Genomic DNA, 26386 nt, shown 5'->3' with positions numbered 1-26386 from the left:
AGCTTCTCTCTTGTCACTTGGGTCCTTTGTCATTGTCAAAGCAGCTATTATCATTGACATGTGCCCAAACCCATTCCTACTAATGTTTATTCTCATGTTGGCTCATGTTTACTTGTGTGCCACAGCCACATGAGGACTGACTTCCTATTTACACATATACACAAAAGAAAGAGCACACATCACATTTACATTTTTTAATCTAAATACCAACAGAGTGCTAACTGTTATTACTTCTGCATTGATTATACTATAAACTGACCCAAAGGATTTAGATCAACAATCAAACTGTCCCATGGGTCCAAATGGTCCCATGGGTTCCCAGTTTCACACCCACTACCTTAATTAATTTCTTTAACCATGCATACTACAAGATGCTCAGTACATCACCAGTAAATAAATCCTACATTAACTATACTGCAGTGACTGTGTCAGCTGATATTTCACTAATATTGCAGAATGTAACTCTTAGCTGAGAAACTGGTGTTAAACTACAATATTATGACTTATCAGGCTTTGATCCAATTGTCAAAAATAACCAAATTTACAATATGGAAATTGCAGCAGAGGCAGTCATCTAAGTGGAGTATTGCTGTTCTTTGATAGCAAAGTACCAGTCAATGGAATACATTATGTATAAGGCAGTCAGAAATCAGGGATCCAAAAGTTCCCAACCCACCAAAAATCATTAAAATTGGTCTGTTGCATCTTTGTACATTTACAGCTTAATAGCATCTTATTCTCTATCTGAAGTTACCCTACCAAGTTTGTACCTTCAGATGAAGTGATGAAGAAATGTACTTATTTATATCACAGTATGCTGAACTACTCAACTGTATATGTTTAACTTTGTACATCTATTTGTTTTTCTCCTTGTTTTACTTCTGTAACTCATTTTATGTGTACTAAATGTGAAAATTGATACATATATAAGTTATATAAAAGCTAAAAATCTTAAATTGTAGCCTTAGATGCAGATTTTTTTTTAACGTAACCATTTAACAACTAAGGAAGTTTAGATTTACTGTTGTTTAAATGGATGGATACTCCACATGGTTTATTGTTTATGACTGTTGTACTGACTACTGATTTCCTGTCCTGATAGCGCAGATAGCACTAATGACTAAAAAGAAAAAACTTTGCAAGCCTCCACGCCCCCATTGTAATGAAAATCTCCCCTCACCCACCTCCTGGTCAACACAAAGGCCAACCACACTCAGCACACTTTAGGAGGGTGGAGCTCATTGTTGTGGACACTAGAGGCAGATGGTCATTTGGGTCTTTTCTCCACATGGCCACTTGTGTGAAGGAATGCCTGGACACCCCATGGATGGCCAGCGGGGAAAAGGTCACCATCTGCCGTCCAAAGGTCACCTGTCTAAATAGCGTGGTATTAGCCATGCTTTTTGCTATTTCCATAAGTCAGCGAGGACACGACGTAGCAACAAACCCCCACCTCACAGTGATAAAGGAAATTTCTACTGCCAACATGAGTGATAACTGAATCTTAAGGAAACAGCCACTTGAGAGATTCCTCTTAAACTGAAAAGTGAAACATCGACTTGATTGATGACTAAGGAGGAAAAATTGTAGCTTTACGTTTTCTATCAAACAGCAATAGAAAAAAGAATATAATTGAAACTGACATATTTTTCCCATCTGCTATAGAATCTCCTCAAGGCTCCAGACACATCACACAAAGGCATCATAATAATTACTACAACCTTTATTGCTATAGAATATTTCTATACATTTACAAAAACAAGTGAAAAACAGCAAAAACAGTGAAAACAGCATTTGATGGAACTAAACGTTTTCACATGAAATGCTGAAATTTAAGGCCTCTCCATAAAGATAAATGCACTTAAACATTTGATGCTACCTCCAGATAATATAGCATATTGAATCACAGTACACAATGCCATGGCAGTGGCAATATCTTTGGCATCACCCTGAATACATTTCAAGTAGGTATAATACTCGTATAAGGCAACTAACAAATCCTATCAAGTCTAAGAGATTTTGCACTTCAAGATGATCAAACTAATGCTGATGCAATGTGCTGAGAAATGAGTGTTGAAATGTTATGATGTTTCTCTCACATATATGTCCCTTATGTTCCACATGCTCAGATGGATAGATAGATGGATAGGTAGATAGATAGATAGATAGATAGGTAGATAGGTAGGTAGGTAGATAGATAGATAGATAGATAGATAGATAGATAGATAGATAGATAGATAGATAGATAGATAGATAGATAGATAGATAGATAGATAGATAGATAGATAGATAGATAGATAGATAGATAGATAGATAGATAGATAGATAGATAGATAGATAGATAGATAGATAGACAGATAGATAGACAGACAGACAGACAGACAGACAGACAGACAGACAGACAGACAGACAGACAGACAGACAGACAGACAGACAGACAGACATAGTTTCAGGTCAAAGGTGATGAAGACAGTTGGTCGTAGCTTGGCAGGTTGTCCTGGCTGGGGAGGACATTGACGGTCCGTCCAAACCGTGGCCTCGCCCTACCTCCACCTTCGCCCCCGCCCCCGCCATCGTCCCTCTGGTCGATCAGAAAGCTAAGGGAGTCTGCAAAGCGGCTCAGCGTCTCGTCCATGTGTGTTATCTACAAGAGTTGCATGAAATATTGATGAAAGAAACCTTTTAAAATTACATACTGGCCCAGATTTGAATTCAAGGCTAATTATGCTTTTTACTCATTCACACAAAATTAAGTACATTTGAGAGTCATTTGTGAGTTCAAACACAGGAGAATATACCAATTATGTCCTTCCATGTAATTGAACTATCTTGTGTGCGACAAAATGCATTATACTATGCATGGCCTATTATGGTGTGATCAAACAAAAATGTAATTTCAAGAATAATTTGTAATTAATGGGGTACAATTCATTACAGGTTTAAAAGACAAAACAGAGCTTTAGGATTATAATTTTATACATGCTGGCGAAGCAGAAAATGTATTGCACTCTTGGGGTGAGTGTTGCAGCGGCGGTTGTGATGCAACATTTTTGTTTGGCTTTGTTGTGACACAAAGAAATGAAAGAAAAACAATTTTAACATTTCTCTTTTCTCACGACAGAACTGGCACACACTGTTAAAGTTTTATATTTGAATCAACAAGGACGGAGGAGCCACAGCTATATGCACAGATATTTCATATTGTGTAACAGTAAAGAAAAGCCTGCTAAATTTTTGTTGCCTTATCCAAAACTGTTAAGATTTTGACAAGTGAAACTGCAAGTGTCCTGTTGTAATCCTCTTGAGAGAAAGCGTATTTGTTAGTTTGACGAAAAGTAAAAATTGAAAATGAAAAACAAACCCAGCCAGACTGACTTTGTACTTATACCAACAAACAACATGAAACAGTTAAAATATCATTGAATATTGTTCTAATTTTCTGCTGAGGATGCACATATCCCACCTTTTCCTCCATCCTGTTGAGTCTGGATCCAATAGAATTGGTGCCTTTGTCTTTGGCTCTGTCTTCAGAGGGAGAGCCAACAGTCAAGTCAATAATAATACATGAGGATTAGGACTGTGGTTTGCCCCACAGCCAAATATACTTTAAAAGAGCAGTGAAGTGATTCATTACCTGTACCCGACTGGAACAAAGTTATCTTCCCTAAAGAGTGGTCCAGTCTGAGAGGAACAATGACAGGCTCAAGTCAGTGAAATATGTACTTACACTCTTCCCTCTCTGCATCTAAAACTTTCATACTCTCCTCCCTTAATGAGGTTTTGCATGCAAAATGTGTTCATGCATTACTCAGTTGATCTAATTCTTATGAAGCTCATCTAAGTTAAACAATGTACCTTCTCTGCAGCTCCTTGATTCGCACCATGAGGTTAAGGTGACCCTGGGAGTATTGCTCAATCACGTCTCGAACATCATACGGCTTACGAGCTTGCTATTAAGAAAAAAAAAAGACTCAGAATTGTTAAATCAAAAACCAAAAAATACAGCAGTAGGGTTTATGCAATTTTCCTCAGGCACTAGTCAATATGCTTTGTGAACCTCTTCAAAGTTGCAGCTTACTTTTAGCACACATGATAAATTAATATAAATGATAAATTAATTCAGTGTTACTGAGCATAAAGAAATAATGACATTGAAAAACTTCCAGTTAGTAAAACCTAATTGCACACAATTTGGTTTCACAACAACAGATATGGGTTTTTCAATTTCAGCTTAATCTTTTTTTTTTTTCAAATAAAAAATGCCTGAAAGGCAACAATTTTCCAAAGCTCATAAATTAAAAAGTAAATACTGTCATACTGACCTGAAAATTTCTCTTAGCCACAAAATAGCGCATTCTCTGGACCACCCGGATGGCTCTCCGGTGAGACTCAGTCAGCCTGTGAAAGAGTTTCATATTACCATTCAGTGCACAGTATCCCTGCACTAAACTTGATTTGAATCTTTGAATTATTTATGTCAAGGCTAAAAAAATGTTGTCAAAGGATTCCTAATAATTAAAGGGGTAAATCAACACAAGGTTGTAGCTCTCACCTGTAGCCCCCAAGCTGTGGGCAGACAGTGTGTTATGTCAGTGGTATTGAAAGGTAAGGATCACGCCTGTATCTAAATGAACCGGAGTGGAATTTGCAGACATGTTTACATGCTGTTTAATGTGCTGCAGCTGAGCAGATTATTTGCTATCTAGACTACAAACTAACGTCAGAGGTGCACTTTTCCCCCCGGTGAATGTTTGTTTGGTTGTTTGCTCAACAAGCTAAGGTGCAGGACAAGTTGTGTTCCTGTTTGCAAGTTAGATTATGAGGGAAGTATAGCAGGAGAGCTAATGTGGGTTGTTATTCAGAGTCTGTGGCTCTGTGTTGTGTAGCAGGATGCTTGTCTGGCTGCTGTCAGTGTGGCCGTCTGCTCTATCAATGATAGAACCCTGATGCACATATGGTTTAAAGGATATGTTCACAATTTTTCAAGTGTGTCTTAAAACAACAGCCAGCTGCTCATATAAACATTGAAACAGGTTTTGCTTGCTATAATCATTCCTTCTGTTCATACTGACCATTAAAAGAGTTCAAAACTTCCTCTTTTTACTACTATCTTTCCAAAAAGACTAACTTTGGAAGATTGTGATTAACTCATATTGCTGAAGCTTCATATTAACTTAAGATTAACTTTTGAATACATTTTTGCTCAAATGAGGACTGTAGAAATTGTCTCTCATCACTTACATTGCAAGCACATATTGAGAGATCTTCTAATGGTCAGTATGAACACGAGAAATGATTGCAACTAGCAAAAACCTATTACAGTGTTATTCCTAAATGAAGTTCTTCATCTATTATTTGGTGTCAGATATCAATGCAAACACAGGATAATGAAAATGAGTTTTTTCTTAAAGAAGAACAGTTGTATTCAGAGGTGAGGTGATATGTGTGTGGCAGAGAAACAAATGTTATTTAATATATATTTGGACTTTTAATAATGTAGTGAAATGAGACTACAAATTCCCTTCAGAAAATGAGCAAAAATCCAATATAGACTGAAGTAGACACTCAGATGTTAATGTCAAAATAAATGTTTCAAAGGAATGTACTTTTACATTAATGGTAGTGTCAGATAAAGAGTATGAAAACATAGAATAACCCTGTTAAAAAAGGGTGAGTCTTATAAAAACACTGCTTAGACCTCTGTTCTGTTTTTTCTTGTTTAAAACAAGTCTCTGTGGATCAATGAATAAATGGTTGACGTGGCCTTCATATCCAAACTGTTACTGTTTCATCTACATAATTGATTTCAAAATACTGCTGTTGGCTTACAAAGCACTGAAGGGTTTAGAGCCAAAATACATTTCTGATCGTCTGCTACATTTTTGAACTACCCAGCCCTCTGAGATCATGTGGGACAGGTCTGCTTTCTGCTCTGTTTCTGTCAGCATTCACATTTTTATGCAGCACATATCTGAACGAACTCCCAGAGAACTGCAGGTCTGCCACAACTCTCACTTCTTTTAAATCAAGGCTGAAGACTTTTTCTGATTGCTGGCTATATTTTATTGAATCACGTAATTATTCATTTCTTCCACTGGACTGTAACTTTTATTTGTGTGTTTCATACCTCAGCTTGTTTTGGTTTTCTATTTTTAATGACTATTTTTAAATGTATTTAAATGCCCTTTTATTATGTGTTTACTTTACACTTTGTCTCAATGTTTTGAATGTTTTATGTAAAGTAATATGAATTGCCTTGTTGCTGAAATATGCAATATAAATAAACTTGCCTTGCCTTGCCTTGCTTTGCTTTACATCAAAAGCTTCTCACTTTTGGTTTGCTTGCCTTTGAATGTGATCCAAGGTGAGTAACACTGAGAACAAAGGATATGTGTTTTGGGGGGTCTGTGTGTATCTCTGAACATCATTAGCAAAAAGCCCAGAGTGATAGTGGCACATTTAGCCTCCATTATTATGTTGTGGGAATTACTAGGGTGCTATAACTCATCAGGGTTTATTACCCTGGAAAGCAGTGAATGAATATGTGAGGGGGAGAGCAGTGTCAAGACTGCAGAGGAACAAAGTCTGTGTGTCTCATAATGGCTCTGTCTATTTGTTTCCAGGGGTGATGCTATCAGCTCATTTCCTAATGCAGCTTTCATAATATTTTGTCAAATTACCACTGTTTCGTGAAATGTAAATACTGTGCTCTCTGAGCTGCTGTACAGTAGAAATCCATTTTCTACTACAAAAGGATTATTAGGAGGTGATATAACCAGAAATAGACAGACAATTTCTTTCCACTCTTATGACAGATGACGACTATTACGAAAAAGACAGAATAGTGTAAGTGTATCTTATCTTTACTCTAATATTGATGAAGATGTGTAAATCTGAACCTAACTCGGAGGTTATTAGATTTAAAGGAATAGTTACACATTTTGGGAAACACTTGGAGTTAGATGATGAGATATATACCACAATACAAATATCTATTTAATATCAAGCTGGAACTAGGAGTCAGTTAGCTTAGCTTACCACCAGTGGTGGACTGTAACTAAGTATATGAACTCAAATACAGGTTTGGAGTACTTTTACTTGAATTTACTTTAAACACCCACTCCACTGCATATCACAGGGAAATATTCTACCTTTTACTCCTCTACTTTTTGTTTCACAGCAATAGCTAATAGATACTAGAGTTTCAGATCAATATTTTACATGTAAGGCACATTATGTATATTTATATATATATAAATAAGTTTTCTGTTGATAAGTGTCAACAAATCCACATTGAATCCTCTTTGATTCAATGTTTAAGACAATGTTAAAAATGACAAATTCAAAGAATGATGAATACTTTTTACAGGCACTGTATAACTATATACAATGCATTTAATGCATATAACACCTTGTGGGTACATTCTATTATCATCAATACTCTAAGTGCATTTTATATCTTGCTACTTTGATACGTTTACTTCCAAGAGTAAAAACGTCACCTTGAGGTTTTATGTGGGGCTGTATGTCGAATGATTTCTTTGCCAAGATCAATAACTTTCTGGAGTCTTGCAACCTCACAGTAATGATAAACTCCTGCCTCCAGGTTCATATTAAACAGACAAATATTTGAGTGGTATTAATCTTGGCAAGAAAGCAAGTGACCCAAAACATTGGGTGAACTTCATATCATCAGACCCTTCTTTTTTTCCCCAAAAAAGCTATTTAATGTATTTGCATTCTGTAGTTGACTCTTTAGTTGTCATTGTTAGTGATGAAGTGGCCTCCCATACACAAGTGATTCATAGAAAATGATGTGATGTGAAAGCTGGTGCAATGTTGGATTTCATGGAATGTGGAAGACAACATTTGATTGTAAATTCAATGTTACAGCATCAGTGTTTACTATTTTCTTAACTCTCACTCTTCAACTTGTTTATTAAAACTATCTGATGTGATGAATCTCTCAGTCAAATGTATTTTTATATGCTGAAAGTTGTTCTTCTCCTGTTCTCTATCTGACAGAGTAGCCTCTCAGTGTGTTTTTGCTGCCCGCACTGATCGATACATGGGTAATTTAAAACAGATCTCTGGGACTTCTTGACAAATTAGCCAAGACAGAAATCTGAAGTGTTATAACTTCAAAGAGATCACAAACCATGTTTTTAGAAGTGTTGACTTTTGACTTTAATTCAATCACACTAGGCGTTAAAAATGCATGTACTATATACATACAGTGTTTTTCAGTACTTCCTAAAGTAGACATGCATTTCTGAGAAGGATCTCTTCTTTTTCTCTCTCTTATCATTTCCCTTTTTGTAGAGCAGTGAGATTTTTTTTTTTACCATTTGTGTTAAATATTAACTAAACGGAGGCTGCCATTCTTTAAAAGTTCAGAAAATTAAGGTTATGATCAGAGGATAGAGGATAACACTTTACTTTAATCACATCACTTTTCTCAGTAAAGCGCTAACACTTTTAGTAATTACCTCACAGTTACTGGCCCAGTAGGAATTGCTCCGATATTGTTTCAGCAAAACTGTGTTTAAATGTATTTATCCAAAGCTTGTTGTGCCTTTAGTTTCACTTTGTTGTTGTTGTTGTTGTTTTCCTCTTGCTTATAGTCCAAGTGCTTCGTTAATAGCAATGAATAGAAACAAACACAAGAAACAGGAAATGTGTTTCAAGGAAGCTTTAACTTTTAACTCCCACCTACCTAACTGCTACAATCCCAACATTTCTGTTCCCTTTGAAGGCCATGCCCGCTGTGCTATTACAGGTGTCATTTCTGTTTACTTTTTTGCGAGCAAAGTGTGGCAGTTTTGTCAAAACCCTCAAGACCCCAATCTTCTTCAATTTAGCAAAACATATTGCACTGTGCTGCCATACAAGGTAGATAGAGAAATATGACTTCTGCAAGCAATTCCAGGTAAATAACCTGTGTTGCAGCTTAGATTTTACACCAAATGTGAGCTTTCTCCACAGTTTTAGACAATTTGGAATTCAATCTACAACTCATCTCGAGATCGAAGAGTTTTCACAGGAATTTGGCCAACTTGCTGAAAAGAAACCCATTTTTCAAGCTTGTGTTAACCCCCTGTCTTGTCATAGATGAAACAAGCAATAGTATTTTATAATGGATCAATTTAGCATGAGATTTGATGTGGCATTGCTCTATGAGAACAGCTGGTTGCGTATTTATTCAGCAGAACACACAGTGATTCTTGCCAGCAACACTGCTGCTTGCAATTCCCACTCTGCATCACCCTACCATTTAGACAGGAAGTCCCACGGGTCAAAACTGTCACTCCATTTGTTTTACTTACTGCGCACTTACATTACAGTGCAGTTACTTAACACTCATTTCCTCATATCAGCCTCAGTGTCTCGCTGTGCAAGTGCCTCAGCAAGCACAAACGCTGCTTTATCCTAATAGAGAATCATTACACAGCAGAGACAAGAGCGCTTAGAGGTTTGGCAGATTACAAAGGTTAACACTTGCACATCAGTACAGCATCAGTGTAATGGTGAGTGTTGGTGCTTGAACTCACTGTGACACTGAGGTGACAGGAGCCAGTTCATGTTCTCGCTCTGATTCCATCTCCAGATCGTCTGCAAAACTGCAATTTCTCCGAAGGGGACCAGGAGTGTGGACGTCCAAGAGGCCAGGACTTCTTTTCACTGTAGATTCACACACAGAGAGATACACACATACTCACACAGAGGCTGCATTTTTACAGTCAATATATCTGTGCAGCAAAAACAGTGCAGTGATGCTGCAGATAGAGCCCTGTCTACCATCCTGAGCCAGTTTTTTTGCTCATGATTGCTTTTTGAGGTTTGGTGATTTTAAAATTGAATTAATTTTATTGCTCTTTCTAGTTAAAAAAAATCTCTATATATATATATGCTGCATGTTCAGTATGAAATAATGACAAAAAATATGCCATAGCAGCAACTTTGCAAAATCCCCAATGATGTGGAGGAAGTTTCCTCATTGTGGGAATGTTATGACCTCGTGTGACCTGCGACCCTTTCTGTACTGTTTGAATTATGACAGAACGATCATTTTCAGATGGGAAAGCAGTTTTAGAGTTTACAGTCCCATTTGTCAAACCAATACTGAATAAAAGGTGACGTCATCAGGTAAGACAATTTATATTATTATACATTGTAGATACTATAGTGCCAAAACAGGTAATTATTCTGTGGAGGCATGATATATAATACGGTTAATTACTCTGTAGTTTTGAATGTATGCTGATAACACACAGAAAGAAAATACACACACACAAACAATAAACACATAACACATAAACACAAAGCATAACAGAGATTTCACCTATCTATTAATCTCTCACCCACCAACCAAAAAACAAACACAGGCTCAAAAACAAACACAGGAAATACGCACAACAGAGCTGTGGTACACTGTGTCTCATCATTATGGTTTCCAAATCAGTTTATATCAGCAAGAAGACATGTCTGTGTTGCCAAAGCAAGCATATAATCTTCTCTTTGGAGAAAGAATAACTCAAATATAATGGCAGTCAAATGTCAAATTTGGCAATACATGTCAGGGCCAGTTGGGGTCTACACTGTAGGTTTTAATTGCTGGATCATTTTTAACTGGGATAAATCACCATGACAACTTATGCTGAACAGCTAACCTGCCCTGGAGCAGGTTAACTTCAGAGGATCAGATCACAACCTGTCAGCACCCTAAAAAAAAAGTCATTATTCCTACATGACCCCAATATGCACACAAATCCTGAATCTATGATAAAATGAAAAGTAAAAAGATCAACATATATATATTTTTAGAAGTCTGTAGAAATATTTTATTGTTCCAGGCTTTCTATTTCCACTGGTTTTAAAACAGAGCTTCTGACAAAGAGAGAGATTATTTATGACACTTGACACATTAATTATGATTTTAGCTGCATTTTTAATTGTGTTTATTCTATCTCCGGATTGACAGCTGACAGTGTGGATGATTTTACACTTTGATCTCATCACCGCAGGAGATCTCACTGACATCCATAACTTTCTGAATGTTGTTGCCCTCTGCAGAGGCGAGATGATGGAAGAGTTGTTGTGGACTCCTGCTGTGTGTTTGAATCTGTCACTGCAGTGTTTTGAAACTGCATCAGCTATCCAAATGTGATACAACTCAGCTTATGCTTGATTTTGATTTTTGATTTCAGTGTGTGAATATGTTAACATGGTGTGCGAGGCGTCTACCGTAAATGGACTTATAATGGACTTAATATGGACTTAATTAGTGCTGTGAACCAGGACAGATGTGACACAGCAAGCCACAACAAGCCAGTTTTTCGTCAGTGGAATAGCAGAATACACAGAGATCCTTTAACCATGGACTGGGTTTGTGATACTGTGATACTACACTAAACATATGGGTGTACTAATTACTTCTTTTTTTAAAAACCGATTTGAATTTGGGTATATTTTTGACTGTGAATGTTATAAATTGCATCCTAAAATAACTAACCACGTTTACACTCTGAAGAATTTGTGAGTTTGGATAAAGTCTTTCCAACCATTTATCAAATGCCAACTTAAACTGACATTAAATACCACCTGAGGTATCACCTTCAAACTTTTAGCCCTACCCAGCACTCTTTAAACTGCAGACGGCCTGACATCGGTCCCATGTGATGCAATTATTCACTTCTGGAGAAACAGTTACCTGGAGGCGGTGAGCTGAACTGAAGGGAGGACAAAGACGTCCAGGACTGCTGACAATCTGAAAACGCACAGTAAGAGAAACACAAAGACAATCTATGATTTCTACGGCAACAAAAAGGACAATAACAGTGATAATTAAAATGATGGTGCACATATCGTGACATATCGTGCGCATTTCCAGGTCTACACTTTTATTCTGGGGCTCCACTGGAATATCTTTGCATGTTTTAACATTTATGCAGCCCCTCAGTTCAGCCTCTGTCTGAAACAGGCTGTTTTATCTTTAACGCCCCCCCTCCCCTGTCCTGATGAGCCCATTCTGTGCTGATTGGTGTTGTGCAGTCGGGAAGCTGTCTCTTCTCTTGGCCAACTTCCAGCAACTTCAAAAGACTACATAAACAAACAATAGGAGGTGGACTTCACTTGTTTTTCTTCTCAGATGCATTCGTACAAGTTCGAACCCGAATCTGATCCTCATAGATGAAGCTTAGCAACAGATGGCTGTCTGTGGGCATGCAAGAACAATCCTATGTTAGTTTGATCGGGAAGTAGTAGGCTTGCAGGGAACATTTCTACATATGTTCATTTCAAGTTGTACAACTTTGACCATGATATTTTTACACAGACATCTGACATTGACAGTATGCAAATTAAAGAAAATCATAAAAAAGCATATGTCCGCTTTAAAATAACAACATAACACATCACAACACAATCATGCACTGATAAGTAACATGCTACTTGAGTAACCGAGGTGATAAGGTGACTGTATACTGTAGGAGGCTGTTATAATGGACAGTAAGAGCGGGAAGTGATTATACTGGAGGGAATGTGCAAGACGTGGACACTAACAGCAGCTCACCGCATCCTCCCAGAGTGAGCGATCCCGCTAAACCGGGGGAGACACACAGAACATCGAGAGAGGGAAAAAAATAACAGAGAGGAAATAAGCAGTGAAGTTGGATAAAAGAATCCCAGGAGACATATGTATCACCAGCTTCAGAAAGATATGAAATGGTAAAAGAGTTTGTCACATCACTAAAATCTGTGAACGATACTATACAGACACATATAGATATACTTCTGCTGAGAAAGTGCTGAATAGAAACAGCAGGGTAAGGAAGTATTCAGATCTTTTATTTAAAGGTGTCTTGTGAGGTTTTGCTGTAAACAAATGAAACATATGTTGACACTAAGTCCCCTTCCACTCAAAGATTAGCTTTTCTTCTTGTTCCTTCAGTTGGATTTCTGAGCATCACCGTGCAGATTGTATACGGGTACGTGCAGAGTTTGACATTGTTTTCACATTCATCTGCTGAAGGAGGAAAGTTTCTCTGTGTACAAAAGGCAAGCACCACTTGGACTATTCCTCCCTCCCCCCCTCTTTAAGTGGTATGCTCATAAAGTGTAACTCATGATGACTGCTGTTCAGTGAGTGTTTTTCTTTTAATGTTCAAGGATTAAAGCTAATGAAGTTCATAGAAATGTGTTGTTGACTTTGGTTTTGGTTGTTGTGTGTGTCCAGTGAATTGTAAGCAAACTTAATAGAGTTATATGTATACAGCTAGAATAACTATAACTGTTTGTGTTGGCTGTTACTACTGGTCCTGCTAATCAGGCCGGTTTCAATAAAAACCTGCTCAGATGCTTAAGCAGGGCAATTTTTCGTGACTTCAGTGGGCAGAGCTGCACACTCACTACGTCTCCAAAATCATAAAACCTTTTGATTTATATGACGTTTTGCCTCTTTCTGTTTGCTGCACTGTACTGCAGATTGACATGAGAATCAAAACACAATTTTTAAGAAAGATTGTTGCCAATAATATCCACATGAGCGTAATCTGATGACCCAGAGTTCAGAAATACGCCTACGTTTCTGTTGAGTGAGTGAGTTTCCCACAACAACTTGTAGAATGTCGGTTCTTTTCGATGTTTAATAAACAGCTGTAGTCGTCACACAGCAGCTTGGAATGATAGGTGTGTTTCATCTGCAGTCTGAGATTTGAGAGAGGGGCTGTGCATCATTATACATAGGGATGGCACGGCAGAGGAAACTTCATTAATTATTGAGATCTTCTGACACAGTGATAGCATCGGGCAGGATCTAAGGTAATTACGTTTCTGTATTTTCTAAACATCAAACTGGAAAGCTGTTACTCATAGATAAAATAATTTGAGGTAACACGGCTATCCTTAGGATGCATCCTGAGCTCCATCAAATCTATCCAGACATTTTTATCAAACAAAAGTTCAAACTGAGGTCAGTGAATTAAATTATTTTCACATCACAAGGATTATTAGTGAGTTTTCAGTTTTGCAACTTGTGGTCATGTCTCAAAAGATTTGCAACAGTTAATTCTGCCCACGGACATGTACCCATATAGGCCGAATCAGTATGTAAAATAGCCTCTAACAACCGGAGGTACTGTGCTGTGCATTTCTTCCTAAACAGACTATCAAACTTCCTATCAGCTGTGAAAAAAATAGCATATCATTACAAAATAACACATTTTAAAACAGGTTTAAACTAAATCCTGTCATCACTTTCCACACAGCTGGCACAGCATGAATACCATCACTCATCATTTACATATTTCAATGAAACTGTGTTAGAACTTCAACCGACAAATTTCCAAACCTAAATTTGTTCATTTAAGGGTATTGCATACATTTAAAAGCTATACTTTATAAAAGAGGCAGTAGAACTACACAGTTTAAATGTATTAATTATCCTACATTCATTGTTTGCATAAAATAAGTGGCAGCGCACATGATAACACACCAGCGTTATTTCCTTTCCACGATTGTCATCATATTTAGACTGATGTATAACAATCCTGGTGAACTCCTTTCTCTTACTCAGCCTCTCTCCCCCAGCTCACCTGTTACAGCTTTTAAAAAGGGATCAGATGAGCTCATGTGATTGATCTTACATGATACTAAAGCTTGCCCCAAATCCACCTGCTGTTTTTGAATTCCTCCCCCAAATAATGTATTCAGCCTCTCCTTCACATTGGGCCTGGTTGTACCTGACTGAGTCCAGAGTGCACCGGTGCTGATGGTCAGGAAAATTGTAAAAATGTGCTGGTCACGCCCACACGCGCCACGCGCTCTATTTCTTGAAAATAGGGCCCCTCTTCTTAAAACATGTCTGGAGGAGAACTTTTAATAACTCCCAGTAAAAATGAAACTCACTCAGCAATATGAAATCACACTAGATTACACCAACAATATTTAATCAGTACTGAACTTAATTCAATTAAATTTGAAAGACACAGGTTGCGTTTTCGAAAAAATCCATCCACAACAATAATGTTAGCCTGACAACACTGTAAACAGCTGAGAATTTGAGCTGTGCATCCAGTCAATACAACCACACGCCAGATGGCAACTGGAAATTTAGTTAAATTATTCATAGTTAAAAGCAGCATGCTGTAGATGTAAGATGTGCAGTAAGACCTGTAGAATCAATTTAGCTTTAAATCAAAGACACTGATTTTCATTGAACATGAAGCAAACAGATATGCATACATCTGTACAACCTGGCAAATTAAATCCTGCTGTTCTACTGAGAACTGGGCGCAAAGCAAAGCCATTTGCACAGTAACATGTCGGTGGCAGCACAGCAGTCACGCATTTAGGCAGCTTTTCATGTTGGTGGCTGGTGTAAAAGAAAAAGATTATGTAACTGAGGATAACAAAGAGTATGATCCAATTAGATGTTTACATGTTACAGGCATTCATAAGTAAATGGATAAAAGTGTCCATATTTATCTCCCTTTGAAAAGTACGGTCCTCTCCAATATCTCATTTTGTTTGTCTAGTCTTACATTAAACAGAATATCCATTAGTGGCTTTTATGCAGTATTGATGGATATAATGATGATGATGATGATGATGATGATGATGATGATGATGATGATTAATATAATGTATATAAAACTTTTCAAATGCTAGGCTATTTAGTTAAATTAGACATTGTTTATATTTGATACCACTATATCATTAACTTTGAGACATGTCAGACTTTTCTAAATTCCATTGGAAAAGTCCAAAAAATGAATAACTTGTTTTTTATACTTTCATTTTTTGTTCAAATCAAAAATAAGTAATGAAAACATGGGCCATAGATCAAATTTGATCTTGATATTTAAAGGACCAGTGTGTAAGATTTAGTGGCATCTCGTGGTGAAGGATAACTCAGTCTCTCATGCACGAAAAATCAATTCAACCTCTCTTGATCAGGAACTCTTCTTCCTCGTGTGTGTGTGTTATCGTTTCCTCTCACAATTTTTGCCGGATTTCTCCAGTTTGGCGCCTCACACTATAGGATTGTTTTCTGTCCCAGCAGGCAAATGTTTGGAGAGAAAAAGCTCTAAAAGCCCACTGTACACTACCTGTTCAACTCTAAGCAGTAAACAAACACAGTAAGCAACTAGCTGGTGAAAACAGAGAAGCATTTAGCCGCTAAAGATATTTCCTTCAGGAATTGACAAAGACCAACAGAGATGAAATAGAGTGAATAATAGACTTACACTCACCAGATAAACAGAAACATGATTCCAAATGAATGATGATGTACTGGACGTGTAAATAAGTTATTACATGTGTTATATTAACTTGAAATTTGATGATGATGTATTTACAACTTGATCTGCTATCCCAGTGTTTAAGGCATATAAAAATAATATCTGCTTTGAATAATAATCTGTGTCTAATATGGTTTTGAATTTCACTTAGATGTCAAATCAAATCAAAATAAAATAAGCAAAACACATTCTTGAGAAGTAAATCTTCTCCTCTAGGGAGGTCATGCAGAATGCACAACACACACGCTACCTTCACTGACACTGAGAAGATACAGAGTATGATTTGGTTTGCTTCTTCCCATCACTTCCCAGCTCTTCATTATTGATCCTGCAGTACTGTACATTGTGTGGAGTTTTGTAAGTTCAGCAGTGCACTGTTGGAGTTCATACTTATCAGTGCAACCTCAATGCAATCTGCTCATCTATTTTTAATGTATGGACGTTACTCCATCCCCATCCTGTATCTACAACCCCACAAATAAATGTGGGGTCTTCTCTAAATGTATGGTTGGCAACTAATACAACATCAGTCATTTCTCTTCTATGGTTACTGGCATCCTTTGCGTTATCATTGACGTTCATTCAGATCAGCTGTTACAGTAATAAAGCTGTGCAAACAAATTCAGAAACACACACTTATTTAACAGATCCACATGAAAAGGCTCCTTACAATCTTACAACATATGTGTTTGTCCATAAGTGGATATTTAAAAGTGTTGTAGTTTGTCTCTTTTTCAGTACCTGTGCCCACAGTGCTGTAAACGTCTGCGCTCAGCTCCCTCCCATTGTCAAACACAGAATCATAGGTGATGCTGGGAATTGTAGGAGAAGTTGGACCGTTGTCCTTGTCATTGCTCTTCAACTTCTTCCTTATCTTTACCTGTGCAAGAAATGCAAACATCTCAGCTTAACAAAATGTTCCTGAGGAAAAGAGTGGTTCACACTTAAGTGACACACCAGTGAGACCATGTTCAACCTAATGTTGGTTTGTGGTAAAACCATAATGTGCTCTTCAACTTTTGTGGTCAGATGAATGCATGAACACATAATAATGATTTGATTAAGAGCCTTAGCAAAATAATAAAAATAACTATTTTATATTGGTATATTTCACACGTTCTATTTTGCTGTTTTTGTGATTTTTCACAACTAATCCTAACCCTAACCCTAACCCCAACCCCAACCCTAACCCTAACCCTAATCCTGCAAAGTTTGTGTACAAGCCTGACACAAAGTTTGTTTTAGTGTGGGCATGGACCAATATCCAGCTAGCAGTGATATTGATTTATCAAAAAGCTGCTGCTGACTGTTGCCTTGGTTGCACTTTTTTGTTTTTTGTGCTTTACTGTCTTCATTTCTTTTCTTACACTAACGTGGACCTTAATTCCACTAATACTGATGACTGAAGACAAAGCAATCATACCACTGTGGTTCTCATATTTCAGATCAGTAATCAAAGAAGAGAGGTCCTTTAATTGCTCAGGGGAAAACTAACCCTCTAAAATGTAATGACAACTGGGTAACTCCCATCAGCTGAAGAGGACTACACTCGATAGCCCCAGACCAGCCACTGACTCGACCTTCTGGGGAGATATTTTGTCAATGATTATCAAAACCTGGCTTTCAATCCTTCCAAACATAAGTCAATTATGATATGTTGACAATAATTTGAAATAATTAGCAACACCTGATACATATGAATACCTCTGATTTTTTTACTGAGAAAAATTTAAACTGGACATTCCCAGATCCCACCCTTCCTCCTCCAAACTCCCACGTAGCGTTATCTTTGACTATGGTTTAAACTTTGATGAACAAATAAACTTCGCTCTCAGCATCAGTTTCTTCCATCTCAGATCAACTAAAATCATTTTTGTCTGTTAAGGATTTGGAGATCATAGTACATCCTTTCATTTCTTTTTGCACTGACTATTTCAATAGTTTATACTGTACATAGGAATTAGTCAGTCAGCTTTATCTTGCCTGCAGCTAGTTCAAAACGCAACAGCGAGACTCTTCAGTGATACCAAGCAGAGAGACTACATCTCCCTCTGGCCTCTCTTTACTGGTTACCAGTGAAATAAATAATTGATTAAGACTCTTTTATTTGTTTTTAAAGCTTTGCATCAACTGGCACTAGCTTATCTTTCTGACCTCCTCGTTCCCGACTCTACTGCCAGAGCTCTCAGATCTGCTGAGCAATCACTGCTGTTCATTCCACGTTCCCACTTAAAATCCAGAGGTCATCAGGTATTTTACATTGTTGACCCTAAACTGTGGAATAGTTTCCCACTCATGATTAGATATTCCCCCCCACAACTGATGTTTTTAAAACCCATATTTCTCTTATTTGGCCTTTTAATAGTCGACATGAAGATATGACTCTGCTTTTAGTTTTGATTTGTTCTCCGTGCAGTGCTGCTGTGTTTTAATGATTTCATCTTAATTTTGTTCATCCCATTGTACATTTGATTAATTTCCTTTTGATACTCATAATTATGTCTGTGATTTTATTTGATTGTAATTATCATCTCTCTGTGAAGCACTTCTGCTTTGTGGTTGTTTTTTAGCGAAATAAAAGTGACTTGAATAATTTAAAGTTGATTAGGTACTGTCATCTTGTCAGACACCACACAGTTGGTAAGTTTTATAGTTCTAACCCCACAGACACTTAACTTTAGCAACAATTTCAACACCCTATAAATGCTATCAGCGTGAACTGGTAGTTTAGTGGTTACAGTAAAATCCATAAAAATCATTACCAACCGATTTCTTGGGCTTTGGCGTGGACAGAGAGGAGGCATGAAGGGATCTCTTTCTCAAAAACATTTTGAATGTGGCAGATTCAAAGTTTTCCACTGCAAAACTTCTCCATGCTGTCTGCAGGGGCAAGAAAGTAGCAATATATCAGTTGGGCAAGACAGATTTCATGCCAGCAAGTCTGAAGTGCAAGAAGAAGAAGCAAGGGTTACATGAAAGGCCAGTCTCTATAACAAGACCAGGGCCCTGAGACAGTTGTGTCTCTCGGCTGTGTTGTGGTTTGGTTTCAGTATTCCTTGGTCAAATACCTGGATGAGACAGGCAGCCGCAGGGATCTGTCTGTTAAAGTGTTTTTGCCTTTGCTTCTGCTGTACCTTCAGGGCGAAGCCTGAGCCCAGGATTCCCTGTGAAAAACAACACAGCAGAGTAACCGATCATTAATTCAGTCCTAACAACACACTTAGAGGCAGCCGCATGATCCAAAAGACAGAAATCAACAAGATTGTCAGGAAATAAAGACAGAAGGAAGAAAGGAAGGAAGAAAGTGTGCTATTTAGTGTTGAAACAATTAAGTTACTGATCAACAGAAGACTAATAAATGAAGGTTTGGCTGAGGGACTGAAGTCATTTTCCAACTAAAGACATCTATTTTTTTGCTGATAAAAATGCTGGTTGGTTGCATTTCTCCATTTCATACCACAGTAAATTGAAAACTTTTCTTAATTGACCGCTTTCCCAACAAAGTAAGCAGGACGAGGACCTAGACTAGTAACAATTTGTGACATTTCAAACGCTAATCTATTACCAAATCAAATTAAAAATAGTCTATGAAAATGTTAATTGCCTTTTCTTTTATATGTATCTGTCATTGTTGATCTTTATCTTTGGATTTTGACATCTTTTGGTTTTGCACCACTCTATGACCATAGATGTTGCAAGGAGATGGATCTTGCTCAGCATCAGAACGGTTTTAGAATCAGATCTTACAGTGATATCTAAATGAAAGAAAAAGATACACAAGCTGTAATGTAACACTATGAGCTGCAGTTCATCAATTACCTTCATCTTGAAGTGCATTATAGAGCTATTATATGGCTTCTCAAGGTCCTTACAGCACTCAAGGCAGAATATTATGAAGGCATGTCAAAGCTAAACATTATTTAACAGTAATCCTTTCGATTCCTTGCAGAGGGTGGTAAAACATGACAGAAACAGCTTTGTTATATGATTACACACAAATCCTAAATATAGTCAAGTCTAAGCAATATCCTCCAATAAAAGGTGTCACTCATGTCTACCTTAAAGCATATTTAGGCAGGTTGAGCAATGTTTGGTTTTGACATATCTGGAGTATTGCTCAGCAATATGGTTTAGTGCAGTTAAAAAGGACCTACAGAAGATAATTCTGAATCGTACAGAACATCTGGTCCTGAACTGTTATTTCAGACAGGAGGTTGAGGGAATGCATGCCGTTCTCTGGCTGTAAGTGGATGAGAGGCTGATATATAGTCTTTCACCTTCTTCTGGGGAATATGTGTTCTAAAACTGCCAGATTTCCTTTTCTCAAGAATAATCTATACAGGGAATAAGCACTATTACAAAGCTAGACAAGTGATAATGAATACAATCAGTCCTTCCAAAACCCAGAATTAATGTTTTGAAACGTTTGTACCGGGCAGCAATTTATCATCAGCTATCAGAAAATCCCTAAATAATACCATTAAAAAAAGTTCCTGACTCCTGATGAGTCAAAATCCTGACTGATGCAAGGTTCATTTACTTTGTGGGGAAGCTTATTATGCTGTGTTGTTGTTGTTGTTGGAGACAGGGCTGTTATGGCCTTTTGAGGGCAGTGTGTTTGCTGCATTGCAACTGACATTATTAAAACTTTGCCTGATATCAGACAATCAGCTGGACTTGGTGGAGTGGACAGATTCAAAGGACTGGACCCAGAAACTATAAACTAGTACTGTACCAGTTTTTTATTGTATGTCTTATTTGTTCTTATTCATCTTATTATAATCATTACTATTATTATCATTATTATTATTATTATCATTATCATTATTATTATTATTAGGACTCCAGGAAGCATAGCTGTTGCGCTATTAACAGCTAATGGGGATCCAAATAAATAAATACAAAAATAAAAATGTGGTACTTAATGTATGATAATACTATATATAGTTGAAGGACAAAAGTAATTATGGTTTTAGTGCAGCTGGAATTAATTTGTAATAAAAAGCGCCCTATTTAAAGCTACCATTCTATGAGGGATTGCTCAACTTTGCCTTTTAATAGGAAACATTAGAGAGGGATTAATAATATTCAGAAACTGAATACACAATATAGTGAGCACATGGCAGATACTTCAGCCTAAAAAAAGACTCCTCACATCAGCAATGTCTCTTTCCACTTACTGCAGGCAGTGCAAAGAAGGAAATGGCAAAGACAGAGAAACAGGATGCTATGGTCTTTCCAATCCAGGTCTGAGGAACTTTGTCTCCATAGCCGATGGTGGTCACTGTTACCTAGGGAAAAAAAGAAGAAAAAAAAAACACACATGCAAGATATTTTATTCGTCAACCATTCTGTTGATTGTTGCATAGTTCCATTAATAAAAAGTGGCAAAAGTGACTTTATTAGGACAGGACAACATTTTTGTAACTCTAGGGAAGTATAAACCACATTTGAAGAGACCATTTTAACCCAAAGATCTTTTTCTCACCCTTACCAAATGTTTTTTGTACTTAAATTTGACCAGGCCTTAACCTCAGCATCATCATTATCATTTTAAGTATGTAAACTTTTTTGCTACTGTAGTCCATGCATCTCTTGACCTCGAACCAGAACTCTAACCTTTTCACCTACCTGTCACTCCAACATACATTTTTATGCACTGAAAGTACCTGATACAGACTGTGTGTGTGTGAGAGAGAGAGAGAGTGGATACAGACCTTATATAGTGTGTGTAGTGTGTAAATAAAGTAAATAAGCCTCCATTTATACAAGAGAAATTGTTTTGACTATTCTCTGTGTTTGTTTTTTAATATCAGTCCCTGAAGTTCCCAAGAAGCAGAGTGGGTGGTGACTTATTGTCTGAAAATAAAATTTCATCCCATATTCTCTACACTGCTTGTTTTGCTTCTTGTATTAACGGCCCACTAGATGTGCCCAAGGGTTGTAACAAAACTCCTACTGTAACAACAGAAGTAAAGATATGTTCTGCAATATGGGAAAGCTACGAAAACAATATTTAGAAGATGAGACCTTGAAACTTTTGGTGGAGTAAAATACAATTAGTATAGATATTAATGTCATTAGTATAATTCAAATGAAAAAAAATCAATTCAGATTCAGACACCTGAGGCAAATATGAGATTTGTAATATTGGGCTACAAATAAAAATTGACTTTACTTAACAAGTTAGGATAAACAACTAATTAACACAATGGAGTCTGAGTCTCCTGCTCGTGAGGCTGTACTTAAAATGGTTGGGTTAGGTAAATGTTAGCATCAACATGCTAAAATGCTTACAATGACAGTAGCCTACTAACACACTGATGTTTAGCAGGTAATAACTACAATGTTCCCTTTGTGTAAGCGCAAAATATAGCTGATGTCATAATGTTTGCAGATATTTGGTCAGATAGTGGAGCCCAGAGTTCAAACTAAATATGGTGAAGCAGCTTTTAGCTGTTATGCTGCACACAACTGGAACAAACTACCAGCAGAACTGAAATCAGCCCCAACTGTGAACACTTTTAAATCCAGGTTAAAAACACTTCTCTTCTCCTGTGCTTACGATTGAGCTCTTTTAAAGCACTTTACATTTTAATCTTTCATTTGCACTCTATGTCCTTTTAATGATTTTAAAGCTAATGTATCATTTTATGCTGCAATCTTATATTTAATGCTCAATTCTAGCATTTTATTTATGTCTTTCTATTTTTCTGTACTTTGTTTTTATTATGGGGGTGGGGGTTAATTGTATGTTTTAATGTTTCTGTTTTATGTAAAGCACATTGAGTTGCCATTGTGTATGAAATGTGCTATATAAATAAAACTGCCTTGCCTTGCCTAGAATATTTCGCCACAGAGGGGAAAAGAGGAAGGCCCACAACTAGTGTATTTGTTTATTATTATGGATTTCCCTTTAGGTAATTGGGCAATTATAATGTTTTATTTTATGACTATTTAGGCCTATTTTTGGTTTAATAAATATTTTAATTTCATGATTTTAACATGTTTAATGTGGTGCATTTTTTACTAATGGGTTTAGTGGTGCATCATAAGTGAGACCATGCACATAGTTTAAGAGTCTTTATTAGTATATAAAGTACATAGACACCCACACAATACACATAAATATGCAGTTCAGGTAGTATTACTATTGAGTGTAGGAAAATAAATCTAGGGCAGTGTTCATAAGGCCTGTAGAGCAGAGCAGTGTTACCTTAAAATGGAGACACCACTGGGATCTACTGTGTGACTGATCTACAATAAAGAAAAGACGACTCTACAGAATAATCACTCACTTATCCAACCCCCAGTTACTAGCTGAGCTTGAGAAGTGGTGCAGCGAGGTGGGAGTATACACCCAGTTAATGCTTTAGCCTTGAGTGGCGTGGCGTACCTGCAGATACCAGCATAAAGGATATTAAGAAGAGACTGAAACTATCAAAGTTTTTGGTTGAGAGAGTTCATCACTCAATTGAACTTTGAAATTATGTTGTACGACTGCTACAACCAGGTTGATAATCTAGGACTCCCCCTGAAATCTGAAAACAGACATACACAGAAGCTGCCTGCCAAATTCAGACTGAAGTTTTCTCCATTTCAGAATTTGATGTTGGTCTGACAAAAGGGGGTTGAGCACCACATCAGGCTTAAAGACCCCAGCCCTTCTAGAAAGAGAGTTTAGCATCTTGCTCCAGTAGATATTAATGATGTCTGCTGACAACTGCAGGAGCTTCTTCCAGCAGTAATGATCAAGGAATCTCACAGCCCCTACATCTTCCGCATTGTGATAGCCAGGAACTACACCAGAGCTATACACCCCTTCCCCCATCTGTCCACTGGGTTTCCACCATTTTGCCCAAAAGCATCACAGGAGCCAATGCCACATTCCAGAGATGAATGGAAAGGTCAGTTGGAGAGGCCCAGTGTCAAATGGTTTACAAGTTTCTTAGAAGAGGAAACAACTTTTCTCAAGAATGTTAATTTCTGTTGACTTCAAGCTTGACCATTTGGAAGTCTGTGGAGGACATTATGGAAACCATATGTGTCTTTGATGTATGGCAATCACTTTTAGTTGTTCCAGATGTTTTGGGGTGAAGCTATGTAAGGTATCTGACATTACTTTGTTGAACGAGTATCTCAGTGGCATCAGCTGGAAGGAACGGCAGGAAAATGAATTCGCTTGACATTATTATGTATGAAACTGCAAATCAGAATGATTTACTTATTAACCAAAGGTGCCAGAATGCCATCCTGGATCATTTTGACCCACTTAAACCCCTGGCAACGAGAGAGGAGAGACTTTCCTCATCAGTTGTCAAGGAACTGCTGTCAGGAGCCACCCTTTCAGTTGATAAAGGACTGTGGTAAAACAGACTCCTGGGGAAGGAGTAACCCTGTTCTCATGAAAGGTCACATTCAGCTGTTGTCATCTTTTGTGTGGTTCAACAAACACCAGCTACAATCAGGCCTTGGGTGTTACATCTCAGGAATTTGGCAGCATTTTTGTTTATTTTGCTTAGAGTGTGAACCCAACAGTATTTTATGTGCATTTTTATATGGCTGAATATATTTTAGTAGGTTAATTGAAGGTGCAGGTATTTAACATGTATTTAATGCACATTTGATGTATCTCTAGTGTTTAAGTGAGCTAAATAGAATACAACCCCAAAGAGGTAAGGAGGAAAGACACCCTCAACTGGTGTATTTATGTGCTTGTTTATGTGAGATTTACCTATATCAGGTAATTGGGCAGTTATCCGAGCCAATAATAAGTGCTCCAGAGGTGCCTTAAGTGAGCAAATAGTGAATGTAACATCATCAAAAAAATTATAATATATAAATATATGAAAGAAATAACAGAAATGTTATTGAAATTAAAGGCACTTTTGACCGACTGACCCCCTAAGCCACTCACACATAAAGTAAAACGAACACACATACACACACATGCATAGACACAGATTCTTACCACTCCCCACCACAGAGCATCAGCGTAGTTTTCAAACTCAGTGTAGCCACTCTCATCGACTGCACTTCTCTCTGCCAGGTAGACGAAGTACGAGGAGAAGATCAGGCTCAGAAAGCCAATGTACAAGGTAGTGATCAGCTCCTGAAACACACATGCACAAACGCATGACATATTTCAAACACAATAAACAACACATCATCATAAAATGATATAACTGCTGCTTAGATATATCTAAATATTTATACTGACTGCTTACTCATGGACTGAATGCCTGCTGATTTCCACAAAATATCAATTATACCAGTTCACCAGTTAGCTGTCCAGGGTCTAGTGTGGCTGTGTTTTGCTAATAATATGACATATGGATGTGAATATTCATATACATGTGTTGTGAATATGATGATTAAAATCTTTTTTGAGACCTTTGCTATCTGGTCTGGCTTGTCTCATTTATGATCTAATGTGTGGCTGCACATTCATTTTACAAAGACAAAGACACACACACACACACATGCACACACACATCTATTTGTTAGTTTGGTAGGATGATGTTCTTTAAGGACAATTCATCTATAGCACTTTTCACTATCAACAAATCCCACAAACCAAAACTACTTCCAATACTTTCCGACCTTCTGAGCAAACTTTATACAAACAAGAGCAATTAGCTCTTTGTTGGGGACTATTTTCAGCCATAGATTACATGTAATACACTTTTAGTATAGTACTTCTGGCAGCAGGATGGTGTATGTGAGATTGACTCATTGATTGATGATCATTATAACGAAGGCACCAAGTGCAACAGTGCAGCTCACTGATGTGATTTTAATAGCTTTTGGACAACAAAGGAGCTCTATGGCAGAAAGGAATAATATATATCAGGGTTTGGATACACAGACAGTTGTTAGGACTGTAGAATTAATTCATGGCCTGTTTTGGTCTTTTCATCGGATTTCTTGACAACAACGCAAAGCAGCCTCATTCTTTAACTTTAGGGGGATAAACAAGGTCTGCAGTCATAGGGTAAGTATGTTTCATTACGGTTCTTCACCAATGTAACAACCTAAATTAAGAAAGTGAGTAACACTTTATTCTAATTCATATAAACAGTCAATAC

The 26386-nt window shown here is 37.3% G+C and overlaps 1 protein-coding gene across 1 annotated transcript in view; it reads right to left on the bottom strand.

The window, feature by feature from the left end:
* Positions 1-2385: 2385 nt before the first annotated feature.
* kcnq1.1 (potassium voltage-gated channel, KQT-like subfamily, member 1.1) overlaps positions 2386-26386 on the bottom strand; it is a 43770-nt gene continuing 19769 nt past the window's right edge. The window contains exons 6-17 of the mRNA XM_053342345.1: positions 25270-25410; positions 21479-21589; positions 19367-19462; positions 19065-19178; positions 17040-17178; positions 11711-11767; positions 9552-9681; positions 4323-4398; positions 3856-3950; positions 3635-3681; positions 3464-3525; positions 2386-2644 (exon numbers count right to left, since the gene is read on the bottom strand). Of these exons, the coding sequence (XP_053198320.1) occupies positions 2450-2644; positions 3464-3525; positions 3635-3681; positions 3856-3950; positions 4323-4398; positions 9552-9681; positions 11711-11767; positions 17040-17178; positions 19065-19178; positions 19367-19462; positions 21479-21589; positions 25270-25410 (1263 nt within the window). The 3' untranslated portion in view covers positions 2386-2449. The remainder of the gene's footprint in view (positions 2645-3463; positions 3526-3634; positions 3682-3855; positions 3951-4322; positions 4399-9551; positions 9682-11710; positions 11768-17039; positions 17179-19064; positions 19179-19366; positions 19463-21478; positions 21590-25269; positions 25411-26386) is intronic.

This window comes from Scomber japonicus, chromosome 1 (genome assembly GCF_027409825.1).
Source record: "Scomber japonicus isolate fScoJap1 chromosome 1, fScoJap1.pri, whole genome shotgun sequence".
In the NCBI taxonomy this organism is placed as follows: Eukaryota; Metazoa; Chordata; class Actinopteri; order Scombriformes; family Scombridae; genus Scomber; species Scomber japonicus.
This window is presented reverse-complemented; position numbering and strand designations above follow the sequence as displayed.